The sequence below is a fragment of the Mustelus asterias genome, chromosome 16 (assembly GCF_964213995.1).
Source record: "Mustelus asterias chromosome 16, sMusAst1.hap1.1, whole genome shotgun sequence".
In the NCBI taxonomy this organism is placed as follows: domain Eukaryota; kingdom Metazoa; phylum Chordata; class Chondrichthyes; order Carcharhiniformes; family Triakidae; genus Mustelus; species Mustelus asterias.
In genome coordinates, this window is record NC_135816.1 from 53,795,433 (window position 1) to 53,808,031 (window position 12,599).

Genomic DNA, 12,599 nt, shown 5'->3' on the forward strand with positions numbered 1-12,599 from the left:
CCTGAACAAATATAAGATTCCTTTTAAAGTGAATTAGTTATTGTCCTGACATTCTTAACTGAATCCAGTTTTTATCTATTTTATTATTTATCAAGCTATCTAACTGGTCTCCTTGGTCTTTGTGCAGAGCCAATGGCAAATAGTTAGGAAAATAGATAGGGTTCAAACTAAACATATGGCAGGTATTGGGAACAGCATTCTCATTTGCGCTTTTATTTGATAGCTCCCAAAAGCACAGATCTACATTTCTATATATACAATTCATTAAGTTCCTCCACTTCTCTGGGTCCCTAATTCCTATATGGTCTTGCTGTAGAGGGCTGAGTTGTGAATGTCTCAAAGATCCTTGCCAAAGCTAGTCCATATTACTTGCGAGTCAGTTGGGGGACTTTTCCCGTCCTGCCCACCATGGAATCATAGCAAGCGGGAGGCGGACCATGCAAAGGTCCATTGACTGTGTGTGGGATTTTCCGGTTATGGAGCGAGCGAGGCCAGAAAATCCTGCCCAGTGTGTTTTTATAGTCAAAGACAGACACCAATGTTAGAGTTTTGCTATCTCATTCAAGAGAGTCACTAGCTTTCCATCCAAATTCAGGCCAAGATCCACCCACAGAAGCTAACTGAGTTTGAATGACAGGCAAAGGTGGACCCCCTGAATTCCACTACTGGCAAATGCCAACTTCGCCAACGAATGCTAAATCTAACAGCAACCCAACATTGTATCTGAATTTTGAAATAAAAAACAAAGTCAGAAAAATAACTCGTTAAAAATTTACTTCAAAGTGGAATTTATTTTGTAAAATATAATTGGCATGCAAATATTTTAAAACGATAATTTATCATAATGATTACCTACAGTAAATTTGGAATAAGTATGTGTTTCCAACATCAAAGAGCAACATTTATGAAAGCTGCACAGCAGGAACCTCTGAACAACAAAACAATATTTGTTTCTTGCTTGGCAACAACACCTTGAATAAATAATTAAATAAAAGACAGAAATTTGTTTAACTGGAGTGACTTGAAGTCAGTTTATTAAAACTGTTTACTTTTAATACTATGACACAATAGGTCGCGGCCCTGCCTCCGAGTCAGAAGCTGTGGGTTCAAGTCCCACTTAATAGCCAAATTGACTTCACTCAATGCAGTCAAACAAGTTGATTCTCAACCTGCAAACTGTTCCAACACATGCCAATAGCTGAAGGCAAGAGATGATTCCTGGTCAGTCATGTGATTGGGAAAAAGTTGCAACTTCTACCATCACTATCCATAGCTCCAGAATGCCAAATGCATGTAAAGGTGCATTTTGCCTCAGGAACTCTGATTCCCAGTGATCTGTAACACACCACTTTTAGTACTACTGACCCATGCCAGGAGCAGCCATGAGGATCCTAGAGATGACCACTTGTACAATGGCTTGTTGAGCAGCTTTTGTTGATTCTCCTAGTCGGTTGCCATTCTCATCTGTTACTGGTATTCCATGTTTCAATTCTCTGTGGAATGAAAGTAGACTGAAGACTTTTTGGAATGTTTGGTTTCACAAATTTAAAAACAGCACTTGGAAGCACCGTGCTGAAAGGCTTTTTTTAGGCTGAGCAAAAATAAATGCCAGATCACAATTTTATAGTTTTGTATCCGAAGTTCATAAACAATGGAAAAGTTTAGATGATTACATTTTCTGTGCTTCCTCAAATTTGTTCCCATCTGCTCATTCATTGGAAAAAGCCAGCTTACTTACAGCAATTTAAAAATAGCAATTTTCTGAAAATTCATCCACTTTTCTGAAATGTAGATTTAGTATGATCCTGGCACCTTTTGGTCTGTGAAACCACATTAAATAAGCGGATGCAAAGATTTTCAGAAGCTTAAATCATGCAATACTGAGAAACATGTTATTCAGTTTGTTAAATGAATGGAATGCCATTACAGTATAAATGGTGAGCAGAAACCAGTTTTTAAAAAGGAAGTATTAAAGAGAAGTTAAAGATTCAGTGTTCCCATTGTGTGGCCAACAATGGGAGAGTTAAAAAGGGAAAATGTCATTTCAAAAATATTCCCAATCAAGTGGCCTTTTACAAAGTTCAGGAGTGCCCCGCTCTCAGAAAGCGGCAATGATGACAGGCATGTCATTTTTCACAAAGCACTTAGGTTGTTCTTACTGGGGTTTTGCAGCATTCTGATCACTTTAAGGCAACTGATAGTTTCGTGAATGTCCTCAAATCTTTCCAGGAATGTCACTTATAGAAAGCGTGAGGTGATAGGGCTACTATTATAAAAAAGGAGTCTCTCAGGAATAGCTCACCATGATTGCCACTTGATTTTGGAGAAATGCCTGAACTCTGCTTGAAATCGCTCAGTGAAAATCTGGAATTGGATAGCCCACTGTATGGTGCAATATGCCATCCCTAGAATTATTTCATTTTGAAATCCGTGTTTTACTGCTATTGAGACAGTACATGGAAAACTTACCTTTGTCTCATTAAAGGGATATTTATACAGTTGGCAGCCGCTACTGCAGCAAATGGAACAAAGCGTCCTATTAGAGGTGTCACACGCTGTATAGAAGAAATGGATCATTAATTACTTCTTCTACAAGAGCTAAGGGATTCAGCCCAAATCTTCATTATTGTGTTTATACAAATGTCTAAATATTACAAGTTTTGTCACCTGAATGTTTCCCTTATCCATAATAGTGCTCATTATATTGCTCTTATTCAATGGGGAAGTACTAAAGAATTGAAGTACTAAAGAATTCAAAAACAGAATCCTGAGAAATGCAACTGGAATTGGTCTCCATGTTGTATTATATTCTCACAAAGAGTACTGATGCAAGTGAGGCTGCTTTTCTTTTATTTAATCTTGATATTCCTTGCAATTAAATTTTACGTGGCATGTTAATTATTCTTGTATTTTAGAATTTATATAGGTTACCTTAAGTTGCAAATCCACACTAAGTGTTTGTCATGCATAATTAATTGCAATAAATCCATATTAGAAAACACACTCAAATTAAGGAAAGGCAGAGTTAAAGAAAAATTTGAACATCTGAAGGAATTGAAGAATACTCATACAAAGAACAAAACTATTTTTGCATTGAAGTTCATATACGTGCTTAGTGGGTAAATATGTTGACATGTGAAATAATAGGGCAGAAGTTTTATGTTCAACCCAAGTTAGCCTCAGCTAGGCACATCAACAACAATTAGGTTCAGTATTCCTGCACCAGGAAGGAGCAAGGTCATCTAGGGTTCTGTTCTCGATTATTATACAATATCTTCCAATCAAGTACATGACAGGCAAAAATAGGATCAAATTAGCTCCAAACTACTTGCTGATATGTTTTCTGAATCTTTAAGCACAAGATATTTTCAATCTATCCCTTCAAATCCTTCTATAATTTTCAACATTTCTGTTAGATCTCTCCTTCACTTTCTCTGCGCCTTGAGTACAGCATCAGCTTTTCCATGATTACGTTGACTCTCTCCTGGCATCATCACCCTCATGAAATTGGCAACACATCTTTTCCATAGCATCAAAATCCAAAAACGGATAAAATATGCAAGTATTAGAAATTAGTGATACCTTAGTTAGTGAATTAAGGCCAAGAGCTGTTGCTACTGCGCCTGTTGTAGCAGAGACATAGGCTGTACCAAGCTGGCTGCAATTTAAACAGGAAATAAAATAATAAATCATAATTGTAACAATGCCCTTAAGACTTCTTGAACAAAATCTAAACATCAAGTTAACTATGATGAAAACACTATACTGTTATAATACTAATACATGAAAGCTCAATTTTGTTTACATTAATTTTATTTTGATCAACAAAACCATCATTTGGTTGGCAGTATATGAAGTACAGTCCAAAACAGAAACTTGTGACAAGGCCTTACATCAATCTGAATGGAAACACAACTTACCCTACAGTTATTGGAGCATCTCCACTTCTGTTAGTATAGTTCACAATAGCATTGAAGGACTGATTAATCCATTGCCAGAAAACCACTGCTGGAGTTGTTCTATAATCAAAATCAATAGGAAACATTACAGTTAATATTTAGTTATAAAAATAGAACTGGCCTGAGTTTTTCAGACAGCAGGGTCACTTCCTGCCATCTAAAGAATTAGTGGAGAACACAAGCCCGCCAACTGAGTGCCACAGGAATTTCATGCTCAAAGAAGCATTAAGTGACAACAGGCAGGACTGCTGCCCTTCACTCAAGAGGAAGTCCCGCCTTAGAGCAATCAGATTGGCCGGCAGCCTTCCAGTCCCTGCAGCAACAATGCTGTAGTGGACAGAAGGAAAACACAGATGAATATAGAAGCACAGGTCTGGGCACCAGAGGCCCAGTTAAGCTAAAGCAGGTCCCAGGGTGTGTAGGGATGGCCTACGGAGCCATGAAGGGGGTAACTGTGGTCTTGGAAAATAGTGGGTTGGGGAGGGAATAGGAGGGAGGCAGGAAGAGGGGTTGGGGGACCACCAGAGCTTCAGGGGAGGGGCCCTTGTCTTCAGAAGGGGGTTTCTGATGGAGGTGTTCCCCCATCCTGTCCCTCCGATGTTCAGGCATCCCCCAGTGAAGTTCAATTCTCCTGCCAGCCTAAAAATTGGATATGATGGACCTCAACTGGGACAACGGCAGACCTCCCATCAGGGACTTTACCCACCTAGTGTAAAATCACTCAGTAGTTGGAACAGGTGGGAATCTGGAGGGAATCTCATCCCTTCAATTACCTGCCTAAAAATCCACCGGTGGAGGGGTGTAAAGTTCAGCCCATTTCAGAAAATTAATAGGGAAATTGGTCAATGTCCATATTGGATCACAATTGTCTCTAAACCTGTATTTTGTTCATTTCTTTATCTGCATTGCAATAAACGGAAACACTGGCAAAAAAAAAGTGATTGGTTAAAGATGAGGTATATCAGGAATTAGTGATTTGCCTGAAGTTGCAAGAGGAAAGATTGGAGGTGGTGGGCAGTAGGGGACTAGAGGACAAAATAAGTTTGAAAATGTTAAGATCACTTTGAAAAAATGAGATAGATTAAGAGATGGGTTATGACTTCAATATTGTGAAGATCCAGGAAGTAGGAAACAAGTGCAGGAGAGAGGAACAGTAAGAAAAGCACTAGCCAATGTAGCACAATGAATTAGTAATCTGTGCCTTACAATGTGGTGGAAGCAGCTTATTTTGAATGTTCAATATTTCAGGAAGTTAATAATCTAAACAAACCACGGAGAAATTTATCACATTACTACTGTTAAAGAACATAAATGTCATAGGAAAATATTATTTGATACCTTTCAAAAAACTTTTATATCAAGTTCTTCCTCATATAGCCGTGTCACCTATCAGCATAGTAATATAATGTTACAGTATTATCGGTAGTATTGTAATTCTGATATGGAAGAGTTGACATCATATTTTCCTTTAAAACTGCTCAAAAACAACTACTCGTATTCATACAGTACGTAATGCAGCAAATGACCCAAGGACTTCTCAGGAGTGGTATCAAACAAAATTTGACACTCAACCACGTTGGAGGTATTGGGGGGGCAGATGACCGAAAGGTGGTCAACAAGGTAGGTTTTAAGAAACACTTTAAAGGAGCGGAGAACGACAGAGGGGTGGAGAGGTTTAGAAAAGGAATTCATGGTGTTTGAAAACTTAGAGTTCCTGATTGATGCAATGAGCAGGGTGCATAAAAATGGAAACAATAGATGTAACATATTGGAATTCCAAAAGCCATTCAATAAGGTGTCACATACAAGTTACTGCATGGTGTTGGGGTAATGCATTACACAGTTAGAGAAACAGGGCAAATGGATCATTTTCTGGTTGTCAAACAAACCAGTAGGTTGCCACAGGTATCGGTGCTGGTGGCTCAACTATTTACAATTCATATTAATGATTTGGATGAGAGGACTAAATGTATTATAGTCAAATTAGATGATGACAGAAGGATAGGTATAAGATGCAAGGAGGATAGAGTCTGCAAAGGACTATGGATCGGTTAAGTGAGTGGGCAGAACTTTGACAGAGGGAGTATAAAGTAAGAAAATATGAGGCAATACACTTTGGCAGGAATAATAGAAAAGCAGAAAATTACTTAAATGAAGAGAGATTACAGAATTCTGTAGAGCAGGGGAATCTGGATGTCTTCATAGACGAAACACAGCTATTAGCATGTAGGTTCAGAAAGAGAAAAGATGGCTTTTGTTACACGGGGGATGGAATATAAAGGTAGGGAAGCCTAACACTGCACCTAGAGTACAGTGCACAGTTTTAAGGAGGGATATACTTGTATTAGAGGCAATTTGGAGAAAGTTAATTAGAATGATTCCTCAGAAGAAGAGATTGTCTTTTGAGGAAAGGTTGAGCAGGTTGGGCCTATACTTATTAGAATTTAGGAGGATGAGATACCTACTTACTGAATTATAGAAGCATGGCAGGAGGAGGTTGACTGGTTGGTGCCAAGGGGATGTTTCCCCTCATATGGAATCTAGAACAAGGGGGCATAGTTTCAGAATGAGTCTTCCATTTAAGGCAAAGAGGAGGAATTTATTTTCTGAGGGTCATGAATCTTCTCTATCCCCAAAAGAATAGTGGAGGTGGAGTCATCGAATATATTCAAGGTAGTGATGGAGAGATTATTGAACCACAGGCCAGTCAAGGATTATAGAGAACAGGCAGGAAAATGGAGTTGAGGCCAAAGATCAGATTAGCAGAATAGGCTTGATGAGTCACATGTTCCAAGCCCATTTCTTATTCCAACACTTGGGGACATGGCGACTGAAGACACAGCCACCAGTATTGGAGATATTAAAATCAGGGATGCTTAAGAGGCTAGAACTGGAGGAACTAAGGACTGTAGAATTGCAGAGATAAGATCATGAAGGGAGTTGAAAACAAGAATGAGAATTATAAAATCAAGGTATTGCTTTACTTGGAAGCCAAAATAATGAGCAGAGGTGATGGCTTGGTGTGAATCAGGATGTGGGCAGCAGAGTTTTAGATGAGCACAAGTTTATGTAGGGTAAATCAGCCATTTGGAACAGTGAAGTCTAAATGTAATAATAGAATGGATAAAGGTTTCACCAGCATATGAGGTGACACATTAATGGAGCCAGGCAATCTTACGGAATAATGTAAATATGCGACCTTAGTGATAATGCGGATACGTAGTCAGAAGCTCATCTCGAGATTGAATTTTAAATGAAGTTGATGTTCTGATTCAGCCTCAGAATTTACCAGAGGAAGGGTTGAACTCAAGAGCCTAGGGAACTCTTTAAACACCCACCTGTATTGGTTCAACTACTAGCTCACCTCTAACAATTTCTTTAAAGTTTTGAAAGCCTAGTTCCCAAAGTCTACAAAAAGTTTCCTTGCTTGATATGTTGAAGTCTAGTTTCTATCTCGTGAATAATACTAATACCCTGCTGGTCGAAGTCATCAGTAACATATTGTATGCCAAACTCTCTCATGTCCTCTATGTGGTTTGCAACATGCGTGCTCTTTTCATAATCCTCAATTGGCTCTCTTCTGTGTTGATTTATGTTGACCCGATTCCAATCCTGCCTGTCCCAATGTTGACAGTACAACTTCTTCAGTGGCTTTTCTTCCCATTGGTTCTGATGGTGGGTCACAGACCTGAAACGTTAACCCTATCTTCCTCTCTCCACAGGTGTTTCTGAATTGCTGAGCTTTCTGTATTCTGTTTTTAAATTAGACAAGCAGACAAGTTCCATAATTGGTGGGAAAAATATATTTCATATAAAACTTCATTACAACACAGCTCATCATAAATTCAGGAAATTATTTTATAACATACATCAACTTAGCCAAATTCAGGAGCTATTAAAAATGTTTTGATGACGGACATTGACCTGAAATGCTAACTGTGTTTCTCTTTGCACAAAAGTTGCTTGATCTAAGTACTTCCAGTACTGTTAAAACAGATTGTTATTGCTATTGTTTCCTTATCAGTTAAAGCCCTAAAACAAGGTTTACTACAGTATTTTCCTGATACCTTTAAATTCTTTCTGGTTGTATCACAGCTTGGTATGGCTCCTGCTCTGCCCGCCCAAGACCACAAGGAACTACAAAAGGTCGTGAATGTAGCCCAATCCATCACGCAAACCAGCCTCCCATCCATTGACTCTGTCTATACTTCCCGCTGCCTTGGCAAAGCGGCCAGCACAATTAAGGACCCCACGCACACCAGACATTCTCTCTTCCACCTTCTTCCTTCAGGAAAAAGATGCAAAAGTCTGAGGTCACGTACCAACCGACTCAAGAGCAGCTTCTTCCCTGCTGCAGTCTTTTGAATAGACTTACCTTGCATTAAGTTGATCTTTCTCTACATCCTAGCTATGACTGTAACACTACATTCTGCACTCTCTCGTTTCTTTCTCTATGAGCGGTATGTTTTGTCTGTATAGCGCGCAAGAAACAATACTTCTCACTATATACTAATACATGTGACAATAATAAATCAAATTTAAAAAAAACCATTTCCTGAAGTAATCTAAAAGGATTTCTGATCATTATAGTGCGCAGATTGCAATGTATTTTATATTAAGGCAAACGAAAACACTTGAAAATGTTGATAGCTAGGGTAGACCAATAAGTGATGTTGGAAACACAGAAGCCAAAAGCAAACGCAGAGCAAAAACACAAAAAACCTATTAACATAACTTAATTTGTGGCCTTATCTCCCAGTTCTATTTACTGTTCCTCTCCTTGGTCTCCTAGGTTACTAATTTTGTACTGCCCTGTTCACCAATATTCACCAATTTCCACAAGTTTTAAAATCCTCAATAATAATGGTAAGATTGGGCAAAATCAACAGAGTTATGAAAGGGAAATCATGTTTGACAAATCTGCTGGAGTTTCTTGAGGATGTCACTCGCAGGATAGAAAAGGGAGAGCCAGTGGATGTGGTGTATTTGGATTTTCATAAAGCTTCTGATTAGGTCCCACACAGGCAAGCAAAATTAGACCTCATGGAATTGGTGGCAATATTCTGGCATTGATTGAGAATTGGTTAATGGACAAAAAACAGAGTATGAATAAACCAATCAATCTCAGGATGGCAGGCTGTGACAAGTGGGGTATCACAAGGATCATTGCATCGATCTCAGCTATTCAGAGGGTATATCAATGATTTGGAAATGGGGACCAAATATAATGTTCCCAAGTTTGCTGACGATACACTGCTCGATGGGAATGAGTGTTGAGAGCAGGATGCATAGAGGCTTCACAGTCAGTCATGATGAGGTCGGAATAAGGGGGAAAAAGTTTTTAAAAATCTAAATCAAAGTTAATGTGCTCGTGCGAATGCACGGAGTGTGGTTAGTAAGATTAGTGAACTACAGGCCCAGGTTGACAAATAAAATGATATTGCTATACAGAGACATGTCACAAAGAAGGACAAGACCAAATGTTAAATATTCCTGGGTACAAGTGTTAGGAGAGACAGGAAAGGAAGAGTGGTAGCATTGATGATAGACACATTATAGGACTGGAGAGAAATGTTGTTCCAGAGGGTTCAAGGATTGAATCATTCTGCACTGTGAAGATTTTGTGATTTAGTCAGACTGAGTGTGACATAATAGAAAAATTGAAGGTATTTATTTTGATAGAAAAAAAGAAATACTTTAAGTGGGAAGAGATTGGGACGTGCTGATGCTCAAAGGACATGGGTGTTCTTGTTCACAAATTACTGAAAGCTAATGGGTAGATGCAACAAGCAATTTGGAAGGTAAATGCTAGGTTGGCCTTTATTACAAAGGGATTTGAATATAGGACTAAGGAAGTCTTACTACATTTGCATAGAACCTTGCTGAGAACACACCTGGAGTATCGTATGCAGTTTTAGTCTCCCTACCCAAGGAAGGACATACTGGCCATTGAGGGAGTGTAACACAGGTTCACCAGACTAATCCCTGGGAAGGCAGGATTATTCTATGAGGAAAGATTGAGGAGACTGGGCCTGTAAGGTTTAGAAGACTGAGTGGTGATCTCATTGAAGTATACAAAATTCTTGGATGGTTCAGAGTTTGCTGGAGTGGATTGGGAAAGAAGTTTAGCAGGAAAGGTTGATCAGAATGGCAGACATTTCTGAAAATAGTACACGACTCACAATGAAGTGAGGACGGAGGATTCGCAGAAGGGGATAAATCAATCATGGAAATGGAGGATAGTATTAAACTAAAACAAAAGACAAATAATGTGACAAAGATTAGTGGTAAGCCAGAGGATTGAGAAAAGTTTAAAAAACAATAAAAGATGACCAAAAATATAAAGTGGGAGAAGGTAAACTAGCAAGTAATATAAAAACAGGCAGCAAGAGCTTCTTTAAATATATAAAAAAAGATTTTTCTGAGACTGGAGAAATAATAGTGGAGAACAAGTTTGCACATTCTCCGTGTCACAAGGTGTTCAAGTTTTCTCCCACAGTCCAAAGATGTGTGGGTTAGGTGGATTGGCTATGCTAAATTGCCCCTTAGTGTCCAAAGATGTATAGGTTAGGTGAATTAGCCATGGTAAATGCACAGGGTTACACAGGGCAGGGGGTTGGGCCTGGGTAAGATATTCTTTCAGATAGTCAGTGTAAGCTCGATGGACCAAAGAGCCTCCTTCTGCACTGTAGGGATTCTATGGTTCTCAATGGCAGAGAAGTTAAATATTTGGCATCAGTCTTCACGGTGGAAGATAATAACAACATTCCAAAAATTCTAAATAATCAAGGGGTGAGAAAATAAACAGTATCACGACGAAAAAAGCATGAGGTAAACTAATGTGGCTAAAGGCCGATAAATCCCTGATGGGGTTGCATCCCAGGATATTAAAGGAAGTAGCTACAGAGATAGCGGATGCACTGGTAATAATCTTCCAAGAATCCTTAAATTCTCAAAGTCCCAGAAGATTGGAAAACTCAGATGTGAATCTGTGGATTTCTTTACAACAAAGAGTTGTAGAAGTTGGGTCATTAAATATGTTCAAGGCTGAGGTAGACAGACTTTTAATTAGTAAGGGCATCAAGGATTATGGGGATGAAGTGGGAAAGTGGAGTTGAGGATTATATTAGGTCAACCATGATCTTATTGAATAGCAGAACAGACTCGATGGACCAAATGGCCTAGTTCTACTCTTGTGTCTTATTGTTCAACAGGGTGGACACAGGAAATGTTTCTTTGGCTGGGGAACAGTCTCAGAAGTAGTAGACCATTTGGGACAGAGACAAGGAGAAATTTCTTCAGAGGGTGGACCACCTTTGGAATTCCTGTAGGCAGAGGGCTGTGGAGGCTCAGTCGTTGACAATGTTCAAAGCAGAGGCTGATAGATCTTTAGAAACCAATGACATCAAGGGATACAGGGATAGTTCGGGAAGATGGCATTGAGGTAGATAATCAGCCATGGTCTAGTAAAATGGAGAAGCAGGTTCGAGCAGCCGAATGGGCTACTACTGCTTGTGCTATTCTATCTCTGCAAGCTCATGTCCCAGCTCACTCATTTGCTTCTCTGACCTTTGGTGCATTTTCATTGGAGAGAGAAATTCAGTTACCTTGGCCTGTTTTGGAATTCCCACCCTAAGGCCTGTGTTGCCACAACCTACTGAAGGGAACGCTATCTACCATTTTTTCTTCCTCAATCTCTGCTCAGGGACTTAAACTTTGCTTTGCATCATATATTGAGACATTTCATTATTTTTAGGGCATTCTGGGTCAAGAATAAGAATGTCCGAGCCATCAACAAAACTTATGCTTTCTTACACGGTCATTAGCACCCATGCTACCCTTTAGAGGGATCAATTTTATATTTTAAAAGTCTTGTACCTGTGTGACTTCCTGTTGTGCAACACGTATTTCTGTATGGCCATGTATTCTGTCCAGGTCACATCTCTATCATGCTATTTGTCATGCTATTTCCATGGCACCTTGATGTCATGCTATCTCTCACACCTGTAAATTAGTTTTAAACTGTAAGATGTATGGTATTTGTATTTATAGTTATTTTCATTCCTCTCAACACTACATGGTAGAGAATTTTGTAGAAACATAACATGGTAAAAGGCTGTTTATTCAGCAACTAATCCATGCTGACTTTTATTCTTGAAATGAACAGTGGCACTAATCACATATGTCTGTCTTAATTCCCATTTCATTCAACCAACTATCTCACCTACATTGACAACACTAGGTAATGCACGTGCTCCTCCAAGCTCTCTTCCACTAGATAGCAGTACAAGCAGTGTGCAAAACTCTATAATTGCCTTTTCCCTTTGCATGCACCCTATTACTTGCAGGGGAGCTTTACCTCAAATTTATTGATGCTTTACTCAGTATTTATTTGCTATTTTCAGGCCTGTTAACTCATCCTTAGTTTATCTGTTCTGAGGCGAGATTCTGCTGTCATTGTCTCACCATTCAGTACCTTCCCTGCCCATCTCTGCTGCAAGAAGTTTAACAACACCAGGTTAAAGTCCAACAGGTTTATTTGGTAGCAAAAGCCACACAAGCTTTCGGAGCTCCAAGCCCCTTCTTCAGGTGAGTGGGAATTCTGTTCAAACAGGGCATATGTTCGCAGTGCAGAGTCGC

General features: G+C 39.2%; 1 protein-coding gene across 4 annotated transcripts in view; it reads right to left on the bottom strand.

The window, feature by feature from the left end:
- The window catches only part of LOC144505178 (sideroflexin-1), a 71,483-nt gene that overhangs the window by 12,757 nt on the left and 46,127 nt on the right, over nucleotides 1–12,599 (bottom strand). For all 4 annotated transcript variants that reach the window (XM_078231134.1, XM_078231132.1, XM_078231133.1 and 1 more), the window contains 4 exons: nucleotides 3,921–4,019; nucleotides 3,583–3,658; nucleotides 2,470–2,555; nucleotides 1,366–1,493 (listed from right to left, as the gene is read on the bottom strand). In XM_078231134.1, the coding sequence (XP_078087260.1) occupies nucleotides 1,366–1,493; nucleotides 2,470–2,555; nucleotides 3,583–3,658; nucleotides 3,921–4,019 (389 nt within the window). The remainder of the gene's footprint in view (nucleotides 1–1,365; nucleotides 1,494–2,469; nucleotides 2,556–3,582; nucleotides 3,659–3,920; nucleotides 4,020–12,599) is intronic.